A 24,388-nucleotide genomic window follows, 5' to 3' on the forward strand; every position below is an offset into this window, starting at 1 on the left:
GCAGGCCGGCCGTGAACCACGGGGAGGATTTTCCCCTCAGTGGCAGACAGAAGAGCACTGGGGCTGGGCTCTTTGGGGCTTTCAGGGGAGTGGACAGAGCCAGCGGCCAGCGCGAGGGAGTGTGCTTTTTTCCCTGAGAGGCAGTTTCCTTTCCTCATGGTTATGCTCCCCCCCCCCCCCCCGGGGTGGTGACGTGACATTGACATCAAACAAGGATCACTCTGAATGTGGCTGTGCCGTTGGTGTCATCTCTGCTTTGGAAGGAGAGCGAGAGCCCTACTCCGCTCTCATTGGAGAATCCCTTGGGATCCTTGCCCCCTCTCCCCCCCGCCAGTCTTATTTCTGAAATAATTCTGGAAGGGGGAGGATGTCCTAACGTTCAGATGCCTTGACCCCGAATCCCGCAGGACTTCTGTGTCCCGCCCCGTGGCTAATCTGCTTTTCCTGGATTGTGGCGGTCCCGTGATCTCTCCCGGACGGTGGCCAGCCTCCTTCCGGAGAAGGCTCCCCGAGCCCAGAGTCCAGGCCTCTTCGAGCGGCTCAGAGCCTGGGGGGGGGGAGGGGGGGGGGGGAAGGACCCAGGACCCGAGTTCCGGGCGGCGCTCCATTTGAGGCCCGGAGGTGCCCACCCGTCCCAGGAGGCCGCTCCACAAACATCAGCTACTTCCGGACAGGCGATTGGCTTCGCCATCTTGATCGATTCATGCATATTCAGCGTGGTTACTGCATATTCATGACCAAGGACGGTCCCAGCGCTCTCCCCGCCGCCCCCCCCCCAGGAACCCTCTTGGGAGGACCCGACCGGCCCCGCCTCCTTCATTACCGATTCGCCGAACAGACCATTTTCCAGCGGGAGGGGGGGGGAGACTTTTGCTGAAGACGAAAGCACAGTCCAAACTAGAATAAAAGCGGCCTATATTTGCCCTAGATCCTTCACACCTTAAATCTCAGCCGGGAGGGAAGCAGAAAGGGGAGGCGGCGGGGTAAAAAAAAAAAAAAAAAGTCCCCCTCCCCCTTGTCGCTTCAAAAGGCCGCCCAACCCGGGTGCCGGGGAGGGAGGACCAACGACTCGAGCGCGCGCTCCGTGCAGGCCGGCGCAGGCGACCCCGTAGCGCAAGGGAGGGCGGGAAAGGAAGGGGCGGGGATGCAGGGGGCGAATCTATAAAGGGCGTCATTCGGCCAGTTCGCTCCTCAGAAGCGCCGAGAGCGCGGCCGGGACGGTTGGAGAAGAAGGCGGCTCCCGGAAGGGGGAGAGACAAACTGCCGTAACCTCTGCCGTTCAGGAGCCTGGTTACTTATTTATTCGTTACCCTTTTTCTTCTTCCTCCCCCCGAAACCTTTTCCTTTCCCCCTCCCTCTTTTTTTTCCTTTTTGGGAGACGAAAAATCTCCGGAAAGGGGGAGGACAGCTCCTTTCGCTCCTTTTCACTTCCCCGCCTTCTTCCCTCCCCCACCTTTCCCTCCTCCGGCTTTTTCCTCCCAACTCGGGGAGGTCCTTCCCGGTGGCCGCCCCGACGGGGTCTGAGCACCTAGGCGGAGGCGGCGCAGGGTTTTTGTAGAGAGGTTTGCGCCTGCGCAGCGCGCCCGCCTCCGCGATGCACGGGGGTGGCCCCCCCTCCGGGGACAGCGCATGCCCGCTGCGCACCATCAAGCGAGTGCAGTTCGGAGTCCTCAGTCCGGATGAACTGGTAAGCGGCCTGCCCTCCCTCTGCGCTCTGCCGCGCCGCGGGCGGGGCTCCACGGTGGCCTGGGGGACGGGCCTCGAGCACGGGCCGCCGGGGCGGACTGGTCGCAGCCGGGAGGGAGTAGATGCAGCAGGACTTCTGGGGGGGTGGGCGGTGGGGAAGGCTTTTCAAGTTCGGATACGAAGCCGGACCCCAGATCTTTTTCTTCTCCCCCCTTCTGCAAGTTTGAATTGAACGCCTGTCGTGGGATAGACGCAGAGCAGACACTAAACACATAAATGAATGAACGAGGGGATTCCGTTAATGGCGAGTACTTTGAATGGAGTGAAGCGGTGCGCGCTGCCACGAGGTGTGAAGTTCCTGTAGATGGGGTAGTGTCAGGGTCCACAGGCCCTGCCTGGGGAGGTGACATTACCTGAATGAGGAGAAGCAGCCAGTAGTCTAGGCCACAAATTGGGGGACAAAAGCTCTTCAGACAGAGGAGACAGCAGGTGCAAAGGGCCTGAGGGAGGCATGAATTTGGTGTGGCCCCAGGGGCTTCAAAGAATTGGTGTGTGACTGGGGTTCAGCCGAGTGAGGACAGTTGTGGAAATGGGCTGGAGAAGCATGAGACCGGGCAGGCCAGGTGAGATGTTGGAAATCACGGTAAGGAATCCTGGGGTTTAATTCTATTTTTCATAGGAAGCCATTGGAGAATTAGAAGTAGGAGAGGGACATCAAGTTTACATTAAAAAAAAAAAACACAAACAAAACGGACTACTCCTACTTCGGTTGCCCTGTGAAGAACCCATTGCCGAGGAAGAGGAGGGCTAAGAAGGGAAGCAGGAGAGATCAGGGAGGAGGGGAGTTCTGGGGGAGAACTGTTGGTGACTCGGACTCCTTTGTGGAGGGAACTGGAGGGAGCCAGTGGGCTGGAGAGAATGGAGTTGAATGGCTGTGTTTGTGGATGGAGATCGTTTTGCTGGAGGACAGGGCTCAGCCACGTGAATTGAAAGTCGTGTCAGGAGTCAGGACCTCGTAAACGCACCATTCCAAAGAAATTCCAGGTGGAGTTAAGGTGTAAGTCTAGAAAGATAAACTAGGAAGCCCTAGAGACACACAGAAGCCTTGTGGGGGCCGATTCCGGGGACAGAACCCCTCAATAGGAATGAATGAATTATAGGCGGGGCACATGATAGGCACTGAGCTAAGCATTTTATATACAGGGAAGAGCCTGTATATAGTTTCGCTACTTGAAAATAAGAGGTACTTCTCTTTATCGGAGGCACCGGGGACAGCTAAAAAACAGATTGGGAAACAGTATTTGCACGGTGACAGACAAGGTCAGATTTCTTAATACACAAGGAACGTTTATAAACCAGTAAGGAAAGCACACACCTGTTAGGCAAGCGGAAAAAGGATACAGACAGTTCACAGAAGTAGGGCAAGTGGCCAATAAAAAATATTCAGCTTACTAATAAAAACATGCAAATTTATATGAAGTGTTTTTTCTTTATCTGCTTGTTCTCTGCTGGCCCAAATCCTGGGGAGTGAGCACGCTTAGCCGCTCTTGGTAGGAGGCTAATAAACTGGTGTCGCCTTTTTGGGGGACCGTCTGACAAGTTGATGTTTAATATGCGTCTACCTTGCTCCGGCCCTACCGCTTCTAAAAACGTATCCTGAAACGAAAACCTCTTTAATTTCTCCTCTTGAGCGTGCCCCTCCCCGGGTCTCGCCCGGTTCGCCAAGCGCCTCTACCACTCACCCACTTCCTCGGGCCAGAAACCCAAAAGCCGTCTTTGATTCCGCGCCTTCTCACAACTTCCACTTGGTCCATCTGCCAGTCTGTCAGCTCTGCCTTTCAAAATAGGCCTGGAATCCAGCCATCTGTGACCATCTCCATCTGGACCGGCAGGGTCCGCGCTGCCCTCGTCTTTCCGGGCAGTAGCCCCGGCTGCTCGCTGTTCCTTCTGCGCTGCGCAGAGCGGCTAGAGAGCTCTTTTTCCCCGGGCTCTTCCCTGCGCCCAGTCCTCTCCGAAGGGTCCGAGCGGCTTACTCTGACCTGCGGGGTCCTGCATTACCTGCCCCCTGCCTGCCTCTCCAGCTCCTCGCCAGACTCCTCTGTCGCTCTTTAACCACACCCATGTGCCCGTCCTTCCAACGGTACCAGTTCCTGCCTCAGGGACTTTATTATTCACTGCTCCTGCTGCTTAGGGCATTGCCCGCAGCTCCCCAGGCTTCTGCCTTTCTGTCCGTGTGTTCTCTGCTCAGATGGCCTATTGTTATGGGGTGCTTTCCTGACCTGTGCCTTCTCTAACCCCTGGCTCTTGGTTTTCTTATTTTTTTATTTTTAAATAATCTCGACACCCAATGTGGGGCCCGAATCTACAACCCCGAGATCCAAGAGTTATGTGCTCCACCGACTGAGCCAGCCAGGCACCCCTCTACCCCTTGGTCTTGACCTTATTTTACCTCATAGCCTGTCACAACCTGAAAGGATTACTTTTTCTGTTCCTCGCTCCCTCGGGAGGATGTAAATTTTGTGAGGGACCTCGTATTCACGTCTATAACGCCAGCCTCTCAAATCGTGCCCAGCACATAATCCTGGTGTGTAATTAGAGCCCGTTAAATGAATGAGAGAATGAAATAATTGCCAAGTTCACAAAGATATGTGTGGGAGGATTTTTATCACAACGTCGTTTGACAAGGATATTGTTTGAAATTATAAATTGCCTAGATATTTACTGATAGGAATCTTAGGGAGTAACTCTGGGCGTGTATTCCTAGAAGAGAAAAGATCTTCCCGTTAGGCTGAGTTCCCTGTTCCCCAAACTGTGCTGAGCCACCTCGGCGAACTCTCAGGGGCCCAGTGAGGGGTTTTAAATTTTCAGGAGAAGCGCCAGAGCTCAGCTCCATGTGTCTGATGTCTTGGGAATTTGGAGTTCCTGGTAGCTGCCTTTCAGCGTTAGATGGCGCCAGATCCCTTTCAGTGACGTCATATCTTTGGGAAGCTGGGTTTTTAGCAGCTGCTAATAGATACAGGGGGAAAAAATCAGTCTACAGCAAGAAATCGGGGTGGTGCTGACCAATCTGGTTCCAAGATCTGCCAAGCAGTACCGTGCCCAACAGGTGTCGTAAGTAATTGTGGTTATCTAGGAAATAAAAATATTTTTCTTTCTAAAATACTGGAATCTTTTTCTCAATTTGTGTGTATTGTTTCAAATGGCTATTGAGTCGGTAGGATATAGATGTTTAGTGAGTTGTTTGGATTTAGGTACTTAGTAAGTGGATCTCTCTTGGCCCAGGGAGTGCTGTGAAAATTACTGAGACACCAAGGGCACTAGGAACCAATAAAGTTTAGGAATGGGATAAATGTTACTGAACAGTGTGCAGAATGAGACCCTGTTTATGTAAAAATAGGAACATAGTTGCATTTTATTTTTTTATTTTATTTAAAAAAAAATTTTTTTTAACGTTTATTTATTTTTGAGACAGAGAGAGACAGAGCATGAACAGGGGAGGGGCAGAGAGAGAGAGGGAGACACAGAATCCGAAGCAGGCTCCAGGCTCCGAGCCATCAGCCCAGAGACCGAGGCGGGGCTCGAACTCACGGCCCGCGAGATCGTGACCTGAGCTGAAGTCGGACGCTTAACCGACTGAGCCACCCAGGCGTCCCTTATTTTTTTATTTTAAAAAAATGTTAAGGTTTATTCATTTTAGAGAGACAGAACGTGACTGGAGGATGGGCAGACACACACACACACACACACACACACACACACACACACACAGAATCCGAAGCAGCTCCAGGCTCTGAGCTGTCAGCCCAGAGCCAGATGCACGAACCTGAGAGATCGTCACCTGAGCCATCCAGGTGCCCCGGAACATACTTGCATTTTAAAAAGCGTGTGGCAGGCCAGCTGTTCGCAAAACTGGACGGGGGTGGGGGTGGGGGTCATCTCTGGTGGGCAGGCTTATGGGAAACTGATTTTACCCTGCGTGGCTTGCAGTTTATATAGTGCTCTTGTAGTTTGGGGGAATAACAGCTCCACTTTGGGTAGGAGGACCGGCGGGCAAGGGACCTCTTATGGAACAGGTAGTATTTAAGAGTAGGGCTGTGTGTCGAGGTACTGAGGGCTCCTAGAATTGACTGTAAGACGGGGCACCTGGGTCGCTCAGTCGGTTAAGCGTCCGACTCTCGGTTTCAGCTCAGGTCGTGATCTCGTGGTTTTGTGAGTTCGAGCCCCACGTCAGGCTGTGGGCTGGCGGTGCAGAGCCTGCTTAGGATTCTCTCTCCCCCTCCTCTTGCTCCTCCCCTACTCACGCTGTCTCTGTCTCAAAATAAAGAAATAACCTTAAAAAAAAAAAAATGGCCGTAAGATAGAGCTGCTCTCTCGGCCATTGTGGCGGGTCTGGATGTTGCGGAGTGAGGGCGGGGACGCGAGGAGGGCTGGCGCTGGGACTTCCCTGCAAAGCCGGTACCAAGCCAGGGGAGACGGGTGCTCCGTTACACGTGACGAGATTGGCTCCTTTTCGTTAAAAGCCGCCATCTGCCAGGAAGAGTATGACTTTATTTATTTACACCCCAACTTACTCCCAGAAGGATTTAAAACAATAATAGCTTCTGATACGTGCGGGTTATGTCGGCGGATCAGAAGCTTATTCTCGTCCTCACGTTATTTATGATATAAGCAAGGGCTTCCTGTACTTGTAGCAGCTACTTGCTGAGCCCTATCACGTGCTGGCCACCGTGCAGCATGATCCTTGCCCTCAAGGACTGCGGGCCGGTGCGAGAGACAGGAGGAAACAAGGAAAGACGGCGGGCCGAGCACCCCTTGGGGCGTGGATGAGGCCAGGGACAGCTCAGCGACCATTACGGAGAGGGGACATTGGATTGGATCTTAAAGAATGGAAAGAAGTGTACCGGGAAGGGGGCATGTGAAGGAAAGGAATTTTTTTTTTTTTTTAATTTTTTTTGCAACGTTTTTTATTTATTTTTGGGACAGAGAGAGACAGAGCATGAACGGGGGAGGGGCAGAGAGAGAGGGAGACGCAGAATCGGAAACAGGCTCCAGGCTCCGAGCCATCGGCCCAGAGCCTGACGCGGGGCTCGAACTCACGGACCGCGAGATGGTGACCTGGCTGAAGTCGGACGCTCAACCGACTGCGCCACCCAGGCGCCCCTGAAGGAAAGGAATTTTGAGAGATCTCTGTGGTTGGAGCATAGATGTCAAGGGGGCAGGGTGGGTACCGCATCTGTACCAGTGGCCCAAAGCCCAGTTCCAAGGACAAGTGTTTTCTTCTTTCCTTCCTTCCTTCCTTCCTTCCTTCCTTCCTTCCTTCCTTCCTTCCTTCCTTCCTTCCCTTCCCTTCCTTCCCTTCCTTCCTTCCCTTCCCTTCCCTTCCCTTCCCTTCCCTTCCCTCCCTCCCTCCCTCCTTCTTTCTTTCTTTCTTTCTTTCTTTCTTTCTTTCTTTCTTTCTTTCTTTCTTTCTTTCTTTCTTTCTTTCTTTCCTGTTTATCTATTTTAAATTTTTTTTTTTTCAACGTTTTTTATTTATTTTGGGGACAGAGAGAGACAGAGCATGAACGGGGGAGGGGCAGAGAGAGAGGGAGGCACAGAAGCGGAAACAGGCTCCAGGCTCTGAGCCATCAGCCCAGAGCCTGACGCGGGGCTCGAACTCACGGACTGCGAGATCGTGACCTGGCTGAAGTCGGACGCTTAACCGACTGCGCCACCCAGGCGCCCCTCCTGTTTATCTATTTTGAGAGAGCACACATGCAGGTTGGGGAGGGGCAGAGAGAGAGAGAGAGACAGAGAGAGAATCCCAAGCAGGCTCTGCACTGTCAGCTCAGAGCCCGACATGGGGCTCAATCTCACAAACCATGGGATCGTGACCTGAGCCAAGATCAAGAGACAGATGCCTAACCGACTGAGCCACGCAGGCGCCCCTCCAAGTGTGTTTCTCTAAAGGCAGAGAAAAGAGAATAAGTGTTTCTTGAGACTCTGTGGCAGGCTTCTGTTCTGTGACCTCAGGGCCACCCTCTGGGACCAGCCACCCCCTCAGGAGCCTACCCCTTACGTAGGCCATGAGAACCAGGGTTTGGATGAAAGGCTGCGGGCTGATGTCATGTATATATATAACCCAAAACCAAGTGTGTTACCTTCTGGTAGAGAGAGATTCCAGAATATTCCAGGACAGCCCCCAGCTGCTTCCCAATACCTGCAAGCAGAATAGTCCTTGCAGGTGGGTGGCTTGGTGGGCTTGGGCTCAGAGCAGAGAAAGCCACAAAGTTTTGAGCTTGATCGCCCTGAGCTCTCTAGTGACCCTTGTGGCAGCCAGAGTCAGGCCCGCTTCTGCCTTCCTGTGTTTCCTTCAAGGTGAGCAGAGCCTTTCGTTTTCTCACAAGACACGATGCAGCTGAAGGGGTTCCAGCTCTGGGAATCCAGTCACCCCAGCTTTGTCTTCCCGAAGAACGCTGCGGGTGCTCAGAGCCTTCTCAGCCTCACATCAGTAGACCGTTAGGTTTCTGCTCAGCATGGCTGGTCAGACCCGTTATGAGGGGATCACGGGCTTGGCTGGCAGGGGCCGGTCTTTTTTCCAAGTTCTTCGAACACACTTCCCTGTACCGGAGGGTCCTGAGCGGTTGAGTTCCGTCTCACAAACATTCATTAGGGGCCGTGGGGTCCAGGACGAGAGAGAAATGCTGTCTGCCGAGGGATGCTTATAATCTGTGGGAAGACAGACCCCCCCCAGTAGGTAATTTGATTGCATTAGGAGAGGTGCAGTGGGACAGGGGTTATGGAAGCCTAGAGGAGGGGTGCCGGTCTGTCTTGGGGAGGCTCTGGAAAGGCTTTCTGGAAGAAGCAATGCCTGAGCTGGGTCTTTACATAGCAATTTGCCTTGTGGGGAAGGGCCTTCCAGAAGACAGTGAGGAGGGCAGCACACGTGCTGGCGGATGGGGAGACCACAGGGAGTCTGTTATCCAGGTGGGAAAAGAAAGGAAGGTAGAAACATCATAAAACCCATTTTGCAAGCTCTGCTTACTCCTACTGAGCTTGGATGTCATTCCGAGGACGGGAGGGTACAAAGATCAGATTTCCGTTTTAAGAGGAGCACCCCACGTGTGTGGACGGATTGACGAGAGGCAGGCTGGCCACTGAAGGAAAGCTCTGATGTAGACGGCAAAGGAAAGGCCTGACCTGAGGCAGGGCTTGTGGGGTTGGAGAAGAGGGGCGAGATTCAGAACCCGTTTAGGAGGTGAAAGTGACCAGAGCTTGCTGAGTGATTAGATCATGAGCGCTGTCATTTACTGAGCACCTGTCACGTGCTGGGTTTAAGCAGGTAAATGAAGTTGCATGGTTGGTAAATGGTGGAGCCAGGATTGCAAACCAGAGGTCTCTGGCCCCAGCCCGTGCTCTCTCAACCATTTTGTGCCTGAGGGTGAGGAAGGGCAGGTACTGGCTTCTGACGTGAGTGCCCCCCTCTTAGGTGGGAAGGATATGAGGCTTGGTGAAGTGGCCCACCTGCCGAGTGTCACAGGCCCACAAGCTCAGACTGGCCGGCTCCGCTGGCTCGGGCAGAGTGCAGCTCCTTGGTCCGTCTGGCGTGGTTTCGGGGACTTGGTGGTGGCCGTAGTGGAAGGAGGTGGAGTCGCCGCGTTGTGCCAGTTAGAACCCACTGTCCGTTTTCTCGGCATGATGCGCTGGAAAGGATGCACAGGTGATCCGGGCCCCGTGTCCTTGGGCCCCTCGGTGTTGTAATCTGTAAAATGGGACTGTGGTGCCTGTCGGTCAGCTGTGAAGAGAAGACTAGTCAGCCAGTGCTGTGCTTGCCGCCGAGAAGCTGCACCCCAGAGCTTAGGTGCTTACCGGGCCGCGGGACGGACTGTGATTGGCCCACAGAGGCTTGGGTCCGACTTCCGGTGGCTCCTGGAGGTAGAGGCCTTGGACGAGTCCCTTCGCGCAGCCTCAGGTTTCTCCTGTCTAAGGACAGGACCTCATTCCTGGAAGGTGAGCAGTTAGGGTTAGACAGACAAGGTGCACCGAGCGCGGTTGGTGCCGGCCTGAAGTTGACGTGCTGATCAAAGCTTTTATTCGGTTTAAGTTCGCCCTGGAAGTCGAGTGGGCCAAACCCAGCTCGTTGCAAAGCCCTTGGTTTTCAGGGTGTGAAAAGTAAAGGTTTCCTTAGCCCGCCTCTCGCCCAGGGCAGAGATCTCTTCTCTAACACACACAGACCTCTGAACTCCTCTGTCCCCCGCTCCCGCCCCTGTCGGCATCCCACCCCGGGTTCTGCCTCCCTCTCCTGGGGCGCCCGGATACCCTTCTCCGGATCATTCTCACCGACCTTCCACTCCCACACCTGCCTTTCCCGTCTTACCACGGGCTCTCCATCTGAAGAGGAAGGGTTCTGCAGAGCTGGCCGGGCCCTTGTTGGGGAGGAGGAGGTGGCAAGGATGAGAGCCGGTTGTTCGGCAGGCCACGTCTTGGGGCGGGACACGTGCACGGTCACGGCGGGGTGCCATACAGAGGGGTTCCTGCCAGGGGCTCGGATTCTGGGCTTGTTTTCAGCTTTGGGGATGCATCCTGTGGATTCCAGAGACCAGGAATTCGGTCTGGAGGGGTGTCTGGAGCTTGAGTCCAAGAGCTAGCCAGCTTCTCTGGAGGCTGGGGTCCACGGCCCGCTAGTGTGAGCACCCCCTCCCACTCTGGCAGTGGCCGGGACCCCGATACTCTGGCTCTGTCCCTCGCAGAGGAGCACACACACTGGTGCCCTGTTCCCCTCACCCCGGGCTATACCCGGCTCTTTCTGCTCTGGGTAGTTGGGGTTCTTCGAGGCCTTAGCATACGAAAGCTGGAAAGTAGGAATCCTGTTTAGTTGTTATTGGTCTTTTTCTCTGTAGAAACGAATGTCCGTGACCGAGGGGGGTATCAAATACCCCGAGACGACTGAGGGAGGCCGCCCCAAGCTTGGGGGGCTGATGGATCCAAGGCAGGGGGTGATCGAGCGGACTGGCCGCTGCCAGACCTGTGCAGGTGAGCGCTGGGGGGGCTGGCGCGGCGCCCCAAAGGGAGCGGGAGGCTGGGCTCCTTGGACCCCGGCCTGAGGGCGGACACCTGGGGGCCTGGTCTCTGAGGTGTGTGTCCCCACAGGAAACATGACAGAGTGCCCCGGCCACTTTGGCCACATTGAGCTGGCCAAACCTGTGTTTCACGTGGGCTTCCTGGTGAAGACGATGAAGGTTCTGCGCTGCGTCTGCTTCTTCTGCTCCAAGCTTCTCGTCGACTCTGTGAGTGGGGCGGGGGGGGGGGGGCGGCCCTGGCCCCGGGGGAGGGGATGCCTGGGGGGGCCGAGGAGCAGGCCCAACCGACCCTGCTCTGCCGTGTCCCCAGAACAACCCAAAGATCAAGGACATTCTGGCCAAGTCCAAGGGGCAGCCCAAGAAGCGGCTCACACACGTGTACGACCTGTGCAAGGGCAAGAACATCTGCGAGGGCGGAGAGGAGATGGACAATAAGTTCGGTGTGGAGCAGCCGGAGGGCGACGAGGACCTGGCCAAGGAGAAGGTAGCGGCCGTCGGGGACGCCGCGCGGGAGGGGGGGCGGCAGAAGACACCGGGAGGGCACAGAGGCGCCGGCACCTCCCGGCTCTGACGGACCCCCCCTCTGTCTGGAAGGGCCACGGTGGCTGCGGACGTTACCAGCCCAGGATCCGGCGCTCCGGCCTCGAGCTGTATGCCGAGTGGAAGCACGTCAACGAGGACTCGCAGGAGAAGAAGATCCTGCTGAGTCCTGAGCGCGTGCACGAGATCTTCAAGCGCATCTCCGACGAGGAGTGTTTCGTGCTGGGCATGGAGCCCCGCTTCGCGCGGCCCGAGTGGATGATCGTTACGGTGCTGCCCGTGCCCCCGCTGTCCGTGCGGCCCGCCGTCGTGATGCAGGGCTCCGCCCGCAACCAGGTCGGCGGCCCGGGGACCCTGCCTGTCCGGGGCGGATGGGGGGTGGGGGGGGACAGGGAACAACGCGGGTACGGGTGTGCAGAGGTGACCGCCGCTTACTAGCCGTGCGCCTTTCAACGAGGCCCTTAACGCGGTGACGGTCACAGAGGTGCCTCTGTACCTGGGAGAGGAGGGATGGGCAGGGCCCGCCCGCCCGGGGGTGAGGGAGACCCCGAGCGCCTGGCGGTGAGGACGCCGACTCTCCGCCGCAGGACGACCTGACGCACAAGCTGGCCGACATCGTGAAGATCAACAACCAGCTGCGGCGGAACGAGCAGAACGGCGCGGCGGCACATGTCATCGCCGAGGACGTGAAGCTCCTCCAGTTCCACGTGGCCACCATGGTGGACAACGAGCTGCCCGGCCTGCCCCGCGTGAGTCCGCACGCCCCCCGCCTGCCCTGCGCCCCTGCGCCCCTGCCCCGGAGGAGGGGCCGTGCTGACTGCGGCCGCCTCCCCGTGTGTCCTCACAGGCCATGCAGAAGTCCGGACGCCCCCTCAAGTCCCTGAAGCAGCGGTTGAAGGGCAAGGAAGGCCGGGTCCGGGGGAACCTGATGGGCAAGCGAGTGGACTTCTCGGCCCGCACCGTCATCACCCCCGACCCCAACCTCTCCATCGACCAGGTCGGCGTGCCCCGCTCCATCGCTGCCAACATGACTTTTGCGGAGATCGTCACGCCCTTCAACATCGACAGGTGGGCTCCGTGTTGGGACCCTGCCGGGAGGGCTGTGGACACACGAGGGGAGTGGGCCCGCACCGAGAGCTCCGGTTGAGTGTGGCGGCGGGGGCTCCTGGGAGGTGTGTGTTCATCGTGCCTCTGTCCTCCTTAGACTTCAGGAGCTGGTGCGCAGGGGGAACAGCCAGTACCCGGGCGCCAAGTACATCATCCGGGACAACGGCGATCGTATCGACCTGCGTTTCCACCCCAAGCCCAGTGACCTTCACCTGCAGACCGGCTACAAGGCACGTGACAGGCCAGGGCCTCTGTCCCCTGAGCAGGAAGCTCTCTGGCAGGGGGGCCCTGGGGGCGGGGGGATCCTGTCCTCTTGGTTAGGATCCAGGTGCGTGGAGACTCTGAGACCTGCCGCCTCCTAGTGGAGCCAGAGCTGCTGGCCGTGGGCATCTGGGGTGGGGGTCGCATAAACCCAAGCGCAGCGCGAGGGGTGTATGTGGCAGGGAAGGGAGATCCAGGGGAGGAACAGAACAGGAGGCTTCGTGTCCAGGGTCTCTGGGCTTTCTCTCACAGCTGAGTTCCCTGAGGCTGGTGGATAACTGTGCCTTGTCATCGCTGATAACCCGGCCCGAAGCTCGTGGTTGACACGTGTTCCATGTGAAACTAACCCCACAGCGTCGTCTGCTTCCACGTGTAGCGCATTTCAGGCCCACGGTCCTGTCCTCCCACTCACAGCGCCTTCCCTAAGACCTGTCCACACTTCCCCCGACAGGTGGAGCGGCACATGTGCGACGGAGACATTGTTATCTTCAACCGGCAGCCGACTTTGCACAAAATGTCCATGATGGGGCATCGGGTCCGCATCCTGCCCTGGTCGACTTTCCGCTTGAATCTGAGGTCAGCGCCCTGGCTGAGGGAGGCAGGCGGGGCCGGGCTGCTCCCTGACGCCTCCCTGCAGGCGTCTTCCTGACCCCGGCTTCCGTCCGTCACCACAGCGTGACAACTCCGTACAATGCTGATTTTGACGGGGACGAGATGAACTTGCACCTGCCACAGTCTCTGGAGACCCGGGCGGAGATCCAGGAGCTCGCCATGGTGCCACGCATGATTGTCACCCCCCAGAGCAATCGCCCCGTCATGGGCATCGTGCAGGACACGCTCACCGCAGTGCGCAAATTCACAAAGAGAGACGTCTTCTTGGAGCGGGTGTGTGCCCCTGGGGAGGGAGCCCGACTCGGGACGGGCAGAGGGGCCCCAGGGCGGCGAGGGGATGATTGGGAGGGAGAGCCAGGACTCTTGCCTTGACTCGCGTCACACGGACCTGCATGTGAGGCAGAAGGAAAATGGGTCAGGCGGATCACGGGCCGAAACGTTTACCACTTTAGCTCACTGTTCAAGTCATGTTTTGTCCGTTTATTTTTGAGAGCGAGAGAGCATGAGTGGGGAGGGGCAGAGAGAGGAGGAGCCGGAGGAGCCGAGGCAGGGCTCCACCCTGACAGCATCGAGCCCGACACGGGGCTCGAACTCATGAACGGCGAGGTCATGACCTGAGCCGAAGTTGGACACAACTGACAGCCACCCGGGCGCCCCGGTTACTTCCTAATTATTTAAAGTAATTTGTACTTCTTGTTTAAAAGAAGAAAAACCTAAAATCTAGCTATTGTATTTTCAATTAAAATTTTGGAGAACACTTCCTGGCATCTCTCTGCCTCCAGAATCTGGCTGTCACCCTTGGGCAGGTGACATTCCCAAGAGCGGGGCCTGCAGTTCTGAAGTCTGTTGGCCCGCTCTTCCCTCCCAGGGTGAGGTGATGAACCTCCTGATGTTCCTGTCCACGTGGGACGGGAAGGTCCCACAGCCAGCCATTCTGAAGCCCCGTCCCCTGTGGACGGGCAAGCAGATCTTCTCCCTCATCATACCGGGCCACATCAACTGCATCCGCACCCACAGCACCCATCCCGACGATGAGGACAGTGGTCCCTACAAGCACATCTCTCCCGGGGACACCAAGGTAGGACCTGGTCTCTGCGTGTGTGGGAACGGCATTCGGACCTGGCCGCCACCTTGCCTCTTGGCCTTCTGGCTGAAATCCATGGGATTTCCAGGGGAGCCATTGCAGGGGCCTTGAGAGGGTGCTCTGTGCACAGGTGGTGGTGGAGAACGGGGAGCTGATCATGGGCATCTTGTGTAAGAAGTCCCTGGGCACGTCCGCTGGCTCGCTGGTCCACATCTCATACCTGGAGATGGGTCACGACATCACTCGCCTCTTCTACTCCAACATTCAGACCGTCATTAACAACTGGCTGCTCATCGAGGGTGAGTAGAAGGCTCTAGCAAACCTGCTTTGAATCCTTACTCTGTCTTTTTACTGCTCTTCTCCAGCCTCTTCTCTTCCCTGCTTGGATTTGGCACTCTCTTGGCTGTGATTCTATCCCAGGTCTTTGGGGAGCCCTCAGAGGGTGTTGATGCTTCTCCTTCTCCCTAGGTCATACCATTGGCATCGGGGACTCCATTGCGGACTCTAAAACTTACCAGGACATTCAGAACACGATCAAGAAGGCCAAGCAGGATGTGATAGAGGTGGGCAGAACACTCAGAGACTTTGAACGTGATGTCCGCGAGAGCCCAGCGGGTGTGAGGGAAGGGGAGTAGGACGGCACTGAGGTCTGCCCCCGCCCACGTACCCAGGTCATCGAGAAGGCTCATAACAATGAGCTGGAGCCCACCCCGGGGAATACTCTGCGGCAGACGTTTGAGAACCAGGTGAACCGCATTCTCAACGACGCCCGAGACAAGACCGGCTCCTCCGCCCAGAAGTCCCTGTCTGAATACAACAACTTCAAGTCTATGGTCGTGTCCGGGGCCAAAGGTTCCAAGATCAACATCTCCCAGGTGGGGAGCCCTGTCTTTCCAGATCTGGGCCGCAGAGAAGGCTGGGAGCGGCGGAGGGGGTAGTGCTGGGAGCCCCCGGTCCTGGTGCAGAGGGCGCCGGGTGCACCCCGCCTCTCGCTTCCCAGGTCATCGCCGTCGTCGGGCAGCAGAACGTAGAGGGCAAGCGGATCCCGTTCGGCTTCAAGCACCGGACCCTGCCCCACTTCATCAAGGACGACTACGGGCCCGAGAGCCGAGGCTTCGTGGAGAACTCCTACCTGGCCGGCCTCACGCCCACCGAGTTCTTCTTCCATGCCATGGGGGGTCGCGAGGGGCTCATCGACACCGCTGTCAAGACAGCTGAGACTGGTGAGGCCTTCGGGCCCGTGCGTATCGGTCGGGGCCGGGGGGGGGGGGGGGGGGGGGCGGGAGCGGGGGCAGGGCGTGGAGGGAGGGGTAGGCGTTCTCCTGGACATGTGGTTTTGTCCCTCGGGGGGGGGGAACGGCAGCCACAGCCAGGGAGCCGCCCCCGTGTGACGGCCCTGCAGCCTTCCATGTGCAGGGGAGGAGCTCGGGGTCTCTGTCGTGCACTATGACGCAGGGGCTGGTTCCTAGGGCACCCTTCTGGGCCCCGTCCGGTGGCTGGTTCCTAAGGGGCTCTTCTAGGCCCGGTTCCGGTCGGTGGTAGGCTCGGCTTTCACGGAGAGGCCTCGGGGACCAGGGGGCTACCGGCTGCCCCCTCTGAGGTTCGGGTGGGCTAAGGCCCTCGGGCCGCCGGCAGGGCTCGCTCTGAGAGAGGCTCTTCGGGCCACGTGTTCGCCTCGTTGCCCTGCGGCCCGTGGTGAGGCCCCGGTGACCTCCTCGCAGGGTACATCCAGCGGCGGCTCATCAAGTCCATGGAGTCGGTGATGGTGAAGTACGACGCCACCGTGCGCAACTCCATCAACCAGGTGGTGCAGCTGCGCTACGGCGAGGACGGCCTGGCCGGCGAGAGCGTCGAGTTCCAGAACCTGGCCACCCTCAAGCCGTCCAACAAGGCTTTTGAGAAGAAGTGAGGAGGAGGCAGGGGGTGGTTCTCGCCTCCTGGGGGGCCCCCCTCCCTGCACGCAGACTGCTCGCCTGGACTGTGCCTTGCAGGCAGCTCGATCCCCCAGAGCCCCGCGCCCACCCGGGTGACGGACGCCGCGTGGTGGGAGTGGGTGGGTGGGGAACAGACCTGAGACCCGTCCCCGGCCCGTGCCCGATGACCCCACAGAGCAAACCCAGACGGGCTGCCCCGCTCCAGGTCCTATTTGCAGTTTCCCTGCCCGAGAGTCTCGCCTCCACAGCCCCGTTGCGCAGACCGTGCCCCTTCGGGAACCTCGGTGCCCCGGGCAGGGGTCAGGCCCTGGGCCCGCCTGCCCCTTGACGCCACCTCCTGCCGCATGCAGGTTCCGCTTCGATTACACCAACGAGAGGGCCCTGCGGCGGACTCTGCAGGAGGACCTGGTGAAGGACGTGCTGAGCAACGCGCACATTCAGAACGAGCTGGAGCGCGAATTTGAGCGGATGCGTGAGGATCGGGAGGTGCTCAGGGTCATCTTCCCAACCGGCGACAGCAAGGTACGCGTGGACGGGAAGGCTGAGCTGGCGAGCTGCCGCTCCCGCGAGACTGTGCCCATTCGCGATCCTCGCTCCCTCTCGTCCTCCCGCAGGTGGTCCTCCCCTGCAACCTGCTGCGCATGATCTGGAACGCTCAGAAGATCTTCCACATCAACCCTCGCCTCCCCTCCGACCTGCACCCCATCAAGGTCGTAGAGGGTGAGTAGCTGCTCTGGGCCTCCGGCCGGGCGGGGGGACAGGAGGGAGCTGGGCCCCGGTCTGCAACTTCTTTATCTCCTTTGGGCGTCCCAGGAGTCAAGGAATTGAGCAAGAAGCTGGTGATCGTGAATGGGGATGACCCCCTGAGCCGGCAAGCCCAGGAGAACGCCACGCTTCTCTTCAATATCCACCTGCGCTCCACGCTGTGCTCCCGCCGCATGGCCGAGGAGTTCCGGCTCAGCGGGGAGGCCTTCGACTGGCTGCTCGGAGAGATCGAGTCCAAGTTCAACCAAGCCATTGTGAGTGGTGTTCTCAGCCTTGCTCTTCTCCTTTGACCTGCTGACGCGTCTGGGCTCTGAGAGCAGCCCCCCCACCCCCCGCCGATGATGGCCCTTGTTCGTGGAGGGGCTGCTTCAGTTCTTAGCGGTCTCGAGACCACCGGGCGACTTGGGAGCCCCATGTTTCAGACACGAAACCTGGGCCTTGGAGGGACAGAGTGACCACTCTAGGACAGGCAGTTGTACAGGAAAGAAGCTGCGTGGTTGCGCTATGAAATGGGAGGGTTGTTCTTTATCTTCTTCGAGTGCCTGCCGTGTGCCGAGTTGCAGTTTAGGTGGAGGTAGGGGATCGGGGAGAGTGAGCAAGACAGCAGCTAGGTGTACTACCAGTGGTTTGGTTTTTTTTTTTTTTTAACTTTATTGAGAGTGCGTGAGTGGGAGAGGGGCAGAGAGAGGAAGAGACAGGATCCCAAGCAGACCCCGCGTTGTCAGCACAGAGCCCCACGTGGGGCTCACACTCATGGTTGCGAGATCATGACCTGAGCAGAAATGAAGAGTCAGACGCCTGACTGACTGAGCCAGCCAGGCGCCACACCGTCACTGTCTTCAAGGATTTTACAGAGTAGTGGGAAGAGAGAAGCGTTATAATTATAGGCGTACTTCCGAATATGTTTGACGTAAATCCAGTATCAGGATACCAGCAAGAACATGAGAAGACAATCCAGAACAGGAGGAAGTGTTTGCAGATCACATACGTGATAAGGTTGTGTATGAAAAATACACGAGGGACTATTGAGAGTCAGCAACAAAAAGAAAAACGTCAAAGGATTCGAGTAGACCTTTCCCCCGAAGAGTTCACTGAAGTAAGCGAGCGGTAAACACGTGAAGAGATGCTCGACGTCCTCAGCCGTCAAGGAACTGTGGGTGAAAGCCACGGTGAGCTACCAGTTCACGCCCCACGAGTTTAGGATGGCTACAGTGGGGAATAAAGGGACGGCGGGCGCGGATGTGGAGGAATCAGAAGTCTCCTGGACTGCTGCTGGGGATCAGGGCCCGCTGCTCCACTCCAGGTGGGACACAGAGTTCCCGTTTGAACCAGCAGTCCCACTAGGAGTGTCCCCAAGAGACGGCGGAGTGTGTGTCCACAAGACCCAGTACGAGTGTTCAGGGCCCCATCATTCCTAATAGCCAGGCGGTGGAAACAGGCCGAAAGTCCATCCACTGACGAATGGGTAAACCAAACTGCCAAACCCGTACAAAGGAATATTATCCTGTGATGAAAGCCGTGAGGAGCCCAGCCCTCAGAAGACGATACAGTAACTTGTATCTAAGTGAAAGAAGTCGGTCTGAAAAGGCTACGTACCGTATGATTCGCGTTGAAAGGTTAAATTTTATGTGCTCACGACCTCGATGACAATTGGGAGCTTCCCATTTGGAAGACTGCTATAGAGTGAACATTTAGCCTGTAATGTTGGCGTACTTTAGAAATGGGGGTTTTGGATGGGAGAGCCTTTTTCTGGGTGTGCACCCCCTGGGGGCAAACGTGTGTCACTTGAGGCACCGAGGAAGGGAGGGGTACGCGGGACTCCACTTTAAGTCTCTGCCTCGTGCAGACGCCTCTGTCCCCGTCCTGACTGCGTCTCGTTCTCGGCCGGAAGGGAGGGGTTTGCTGATTCTGATGCTGGCCTTTCTTACTCCGCAGGCCCATCCCGGGGAGATGGTGGGGGCCCTGGCTGCACAGTCCCTTGGAGAACCTGCCACCCAGATGACCTTGAACACCTTCCACTACGCCGGTGTGTCTGCCAAGAACGTGACCCTGGGCGTGCCGCGACTCAAGGAGCTGATCAACATTTCCAAGAAACCAAAGACCCCGTCACTCACGGTCTTCCTGCTGGGCCAGTCTGCTCGGGACGCCGAGAGGGCCAAGGTAGGGGGTGGGTCGATGGACTTCCTGGCAGGATGAAAAGGAGAACTCTCATCCTGGAATAACTCCTCTCTACAGAGGGTTTGGAGGGGCCTTTGGAGCCACCCACGTGCCGTGTCCTCAATCCCTCTTTGTCCCAGGACATTCTGTGCCGCCTGGAGCATACGACGTTGAGGAAGGTGACCGCCAACACAGCCATCTACTACGACCCCAACCCCCAGAGCACAGTGGTGGCCGAGGACCAGGAGTGGGTGAACGTCTACTACGAGATGCCTGACTTTGACGTGGCCCGCATTTCCCCCTGGCTTCTGCGGGTGGAGCTGGACCGGAAGCACATGACTGACCGGAAGCTGACCATGGAGCAGATTGCCGAAAAGATCAATGCTGGTGAGGCGGCGGGGCAGGCCCGGCTCGGGGTCCTGCCTGGGCTCCCCGTCTGTCACGTCACCGCCCGCCCATCCCCAGCGAGCCGCCCTCCCTTCCCTCTCTGCCCTCCGCGCTCAGTGTTTCCCCCCCCTTCTGGACAGTGCTGTGAGAGGGAGGAGAAGCCAGAAGGAGCCCCGGCTGGGAGAGCAGTGGACGAACAGTGACCGCGAGGTGTGGTCGCGGCCGTCTTTCTCACAGTTCTTGCTCCCCACCAGGTTTTGGCGATGACTTGAATTGCATCTTTAACGATGATAACGCGGAGAAGCTGGTGCTGCGGATCCGCATCATGAACAGCGACGAGAACAAGATGCAGGAGGTAACGGACGCCCTAGGGGATCGGCAGCGTCGGGTGTGGAAGGCTGTGAAGCCTCGCTCGGGCCAGAGAAGTCCCGATGGAAGCGTTGAGGGACCAGGCACGCCGGCTGCCATGGGGACGGGGAGTGGGGGAGTGGCAGCGATCCCCAGACTTGTAGCCGCAGAAGCCTTGGAAAACCGGGGCAGCGGCCCCGTCGAAAAAACAGATGGTGTCGAAGCAGGGGAGTCACTGGGCTTTCCTCCCGGGAGGCTCCTGCATGAGGGCAGAGCCAGGGGCGGGTTGACAGCAAAATTGCCGTGTCCCGTGGAAAGTGGCATGCCAGCGGGTAACACAAGACCCAAGGGAACGTTGGACCGGTGACTTCCCTCCTGAGCACCGCTCCGAAAATACCGCTCAGCATGTGGGGTGCCTGGTGTATTAATAACAAAAACTCAGAACTTACTCTCGAACTATCGGAGAGTAGACCCCAGGATTTCGACGTGTCCCGACATCTTCTGCTCTAGATCTCCATGAACGAGCTCATCTGTCCAGGAAGTAGCGGCCTGGGCAAGTAGTGAGTGCCATGAAGGCAGGGGGTGGTGCTGCTTGTGCAGTTACAGTCCTGGGGCCGTGTGTGCACAGATGCACACACACACACATACACACACACACACACACGGAAATTGTGTCAGGAGGGTGGAGTGTGGGTGCTTTTCCTTAGGTTTCTTTTACTAGGATCGTAAAAACACGATAAAAGGGAACTCGGTGGGACGGAGGGGGGCAGGGTCTGGCGCCTGACTCGACTTGTGGGTTCCCTGGGGGCACGCTGAGGTTGGGCGTGAGTGAGCCCAGGACACGACGAGGGTTCTGAGACTCTGGCTTCGCTCTTGGCGCAGGAAGAAGAGGTGGTGGACAAGATGGACGACGACGTTTTCCTGCGCTGCATCGAGTCCAACATGCTGACGGACATGACCCTGCAGGGCATTGAGCAGATCAGCAAGGTCAGCCCTCCCCTCCCGCCCCCCGCCCCCGCCCCCGCCCCCGCCCCCAGTGAGCTCCCGCCCCGCCCCCCGCCCCCGCCCCCAGTGAGCTCCCGCCCCGCCCCCCGCCCCCGCCCCCAGTGAGCTCCCGCCATCCCCGCAGGTGTACATGCACCTGCCGCAGACGGACAACAAGAAGAAGATCATCATCACAGAGGACGGAGAGTTCAAGGCCCTGCAGGAGTGGATCCTGGAGACCGACGGTGTGAGCCTGATGCGGGTGCTGAGTGAGAAGGACGTGGACCCTGTGCGCACCACGTCCAACGACATCGTGGAGATCTTCACGGTGAGCCGCTCGAGCCCGGAAGCTCCCACGCCGCATCTCCTCGCCCAGGGTTATCCGTGCCCGAGTCCACTGTTGAGTCTGGGCTGCACCGACTCCCGACTGTCCCTCCGGATGGGGGGCGGGGGCGGGTGGCGAGAGGAGAGCGCGGCCACTCGGTCTTGACCCTTCACCCCCCACCCCGTGCCAGGTGCTGGGCATCGAAGCCGTGCGGAAGGCCTTGGAGCGAGAGCTCTACCACGTCATCTCCTTTGACGGTTCCTACGTCAACTACCGCCACCTGGCTCTCCTGTGCGATACCATGACCTGTCGTGGCCACTTAATGGCCATCACGCGACACGGGGTGAACCGCCAGGATACGGGACCTCTCATGAAATGCTCCTTTGAGGAAACGGTAATGGCGGAACGGAGCAGGGGCGGGCAGAGGGGGCAGGAGGAGGGAGCGCCGCGGGGAGAGGGGAGGCGTTGCCGCTGCCCTTGCCCCGTCGGGCGGGTGTGTGCACCGGGGGCGGAGCGGCCCCGGAGCACTGGGAGTGGCGGGTCTCACGCGCCCCCCCCCCCCCCCGCCCCCCCGTCCTCCGGCCGTTCAGGTGGATGTGCTCATGGAAGCGGCCGCGCACGGAGAGAGCGACCCCATGAAGGGGGTGTCTGAGAACATCATGCTGGGCCAGCTCGCTCCGGCCGGCACCGGCTGCTTCGACCTCCTGCTCGACGCGGAGAAGTGCAAGTACGGCATGGAGATCCCCACCAACATCCCCGGCCTGGGGGCCGCCGGACGTGAGTAGGAGGGGGCGGGGGGCGGCGGGGGGGGGGGGGGGTGGACAGGCCGGTCCCCAGACGCCGTGCTCACCAGTCCCTGTGCATCCTCCTCGCACAGCCACTGGCATGTTCTTCGGCTCAGCGCCCAGTCCCATGGGAGGGATTTCTCCGGCCATGACTCCCTGGAACCAGGGTGCCACTCCGGCCTATGGCGCCTGGTCTCCCAGTGTCGGTGAGTGACCCCGGCTGGCAGACGGGCCCCCCGGGGGGGGGGTCACAGGAGGGTGAGGAGTCTCCGTGTCAGAAGGCGTGGGGTGGGGCAAGTTGGGGGGCGGGGGGGGCTCCAGCTCTGGTTTTAATGCCTGTTTCCTCTGTCTGTCACTCCACAGGAAGTGGGATGACCCCAGGGGCGGCTGGCTTCTCCCCTAGTGCTGCTTCGGATGCCAGCGGCTTCAGTCCAGGCTACTCCCCTGCGTGGTCCCCCACGCCAGGCTCGCCGGGCTCCCCGGGCCCCTCGAGCCCCTACATCCCCTCACCAGGTGAGCAGGCCCTGTCCGTCTGTGGGGGCCAAGTTCATCATTTCGTCCCGGTCCTTTCCTCCGGGTGACTCTCCCTCACGTGGCTCCTCTCGGCTTTTCCTCCTCCAGGTGGTGCCATGTCTCCTAGCTACTCACCCACGTCTCCTGCCTACGAGCCTCGCTCCCCCGGGGGCTACACACCCCAGAGCCCCTCCTACTCCCCCACCTCGCCCTCCTACTCCCCGACCTCTCCGTCCTACTCTCCCACCAGTCCTAACTATAGCCCCACGTCACCCAGCTACTCCCCAACCTCCCCCAGCTATTCTCCCACGTCTCCCAGCTACTCCCCGACTTCTCCCAGCTACTCCCCGACCTCTCCCAGCTACTCTCCCACCTCCCCGAGCTACTCTCCCACCTCTCCCAGCTACTCCCCGACCTCTCCCAGCTACTCTCCCACTTCTCCCAGCTACTCCCCGACCTCTCCCAGCTACTCCCCGACCTCTCCCAGCTACTCCCCCACCTCCCCCAGCTACTCCCCCACATCCCCCAGCTATTCTCCCACATCCCCCAGCTACTCCCCAACATCCCCGAGCTACTCCCCGACCAGCCCTAACTACTCTCCGACCAGTCCCAATTATACCCCAACGTCCCCCAGCTATAGCCCAACATCACCCAGCTACTCCCCCACGAGCCCCAACTACACACCGACAAGCCCTAACTACAGCCCAACCTCTCCCAGCTACTCTCCGACTTCACCCAGCTACTCCCCGACCTCACCAAGCTACTCCCCGTCAAGCCCACGATACACACCGCAGTCTCCGACCTACACCCCGAGCTCCCCCAGCTACAGCCCCAGCTCCCCCAGCTATAGCCCCACCTCGCCGAAGTATACCCCCACCAGTCCCTCTTACAGCCCCAGTTCCCCGGAGTACACCCCGACCTCCCCCAAGTACTCCCCCACCAGCCCCAAGTACTCACCCACCTCCCCCAAGTACTCACCCACCAGCCCCACCTACTCACCTACCACCCCAAAATATTCCCCAACGTCTCCTACTTACTCGCCAACCTCTCCGGTCTATACCCCAACCTCCCCCAAGTACTCGCCTACCAGCCCCACCTACTCGCCCACCTCCCCCAAGTACTCGCCCACCAGCCCCACCTACTCGCCCACCTCCCCCAAAGGCTCCACCTACTCGCCCACCTCCCCCGGCTACTCGCCCACCAGCCCCACCTACAGCCTCACCAGCCCGGCCATCAGCCCAGACGACAGTGATGAGGAGAACTGAGGGTGAGCGGGGCACCGCGGCCATCGGCCAGGGCGAAGGGCAGCCCGGGGGGTGCCCTCACGAGGCGCAGGCCCCCGGCCCGCCTCCCTTGTACATAGTTCTTGTGACAAAGTTCCTCGTTGACGTTCTGGTTCTGTTTCCGCTGGGGCTGCTTGTCTCGTTCTCCACTTGTGCTGTCTCAGAATCCACTCGCCTGGCTCTGGTGGTCTTCCTGCCCCACCCACCCCAGGCCCGTCCCCGAATTGAGGATCCCTCCTTGCCTGTGGCTTGACTTCTTAGGGGTAGTTCCTGCTTTGGGTCATTCTATCCGACCCTATGGAAGAACAAAGCTAAAGCTGCCTTTCGTCTGTTATTTTATTTTTTTGAAGTTCAAATAAAGCTTACTAATTTTGGCCAAAAACGTGACGTTGAGTGCTTTACTGGGAGGCAGCTGTGTCTGGCCCACCCGCCTGGGCTGCTGCTGAGTGTGGGGCCCCCTGCCCAGGCCGGGAAGAGGCGGGGAGATGCCCCCGAGGGTACACGTATTCTCTGAACAAATACCTACCACGTGCTCCGTGGTGCTTTTCACCAGCTTGC

General features: G+C 58.7%; 1 protein-coding gene across 1 annotated transcript; it reads left to right on the forward strand.

Moving 5' to 3' along the window:
• Positions 1-1,179: 1,179 nt before the first annotated feature.
• POLR2A (RNA polymerase II subunit A) lies at positions 1,180-24,080 on the forward strand. Its single transcript, XM_058704390.1, has 29 exons — positions 1,180-1,687; positions 10,566-10,698; positions 10,816-10,952; positions 11,056-11,229; positions 11,340-11,621; positions 11,873-12,034; positions 12,133-12,353; positions 12,490-12,622; positions 13,105-13,229; positions 13,328-13,538; positions 14,134-14,343; positions 14,480-14,648; positions 14,818-14,912; positions 15,021-15,224; positions 15,350-15,572; positions 16,071-16,254; positions 16,634-16,805; positions 16,898-17,003; positions 17,097-17,302; positions 18,984-19,208; positions 19,346-19,592; positions 19,847-19,947; positions 20,823-20,927; positions 21,070-21,252; positions 21,440-21,643; positions 21,840-22,026; positions 22,127-22,240; positions 22,398-22,547; positions 22,656-24,080. The coding sequence occupies exons 1-29, from the start codon at positions 1,595-1,597 to the stop codon at positions 23,810-23,812; spliced, it is 5,913 nt and encodes a 1,970-aa protein (XP_058560373.1). The 5' UTR covers positions 1,180-1,594; the 3' UTR covers positions 23,813-24,080.
• The last annotated feature ends 308 nt before the right edge of the window (positions 24,081-24,388 follow it).

The sequence above is a fragment of the Neofelis nebulosa genome, chromosome 16, assembly GCF_028018385.1.
Source record: "Neofelis nebulosa isolate mNeoNeb1 chromosome 16, mNeoNeb1.pri, whole genome shotgun sequence".
In the NCBI taxonomy this organism is placed as follows: domain Eukaryota; kingdom Metazoa; phylum Chordata; class Mammalia; order Carnivora; family Felidae; genus Neofelis; species Neofelis nebulosa.

Excerpts from the sequence above, each read along its gene's own strand:
- POLR2A (XM_058704390.1), top strand. The coding sequence starts at position 1,595 with ATGCACGGGGGTGGCCCCCCCTCCGGGGACAGCGCATGCCCGCTGCGC. Across the intron at positions 10,699-10,815 it reads CCGCTGCCAGACCTGTGCAG|GAAACATGACAGAGTGCCCC; the intron begins GTGAGCGCTGGG and ends GTGTCCCCACAG. Across the intron at positions 19,209-19,345 it reads GGGACGCCGAGAGGGCCAAG|GACATTCTGTGCCGCCTGGA; the intron begins GTAGGGGGTGGG and ends TCTTTGTCCCAG.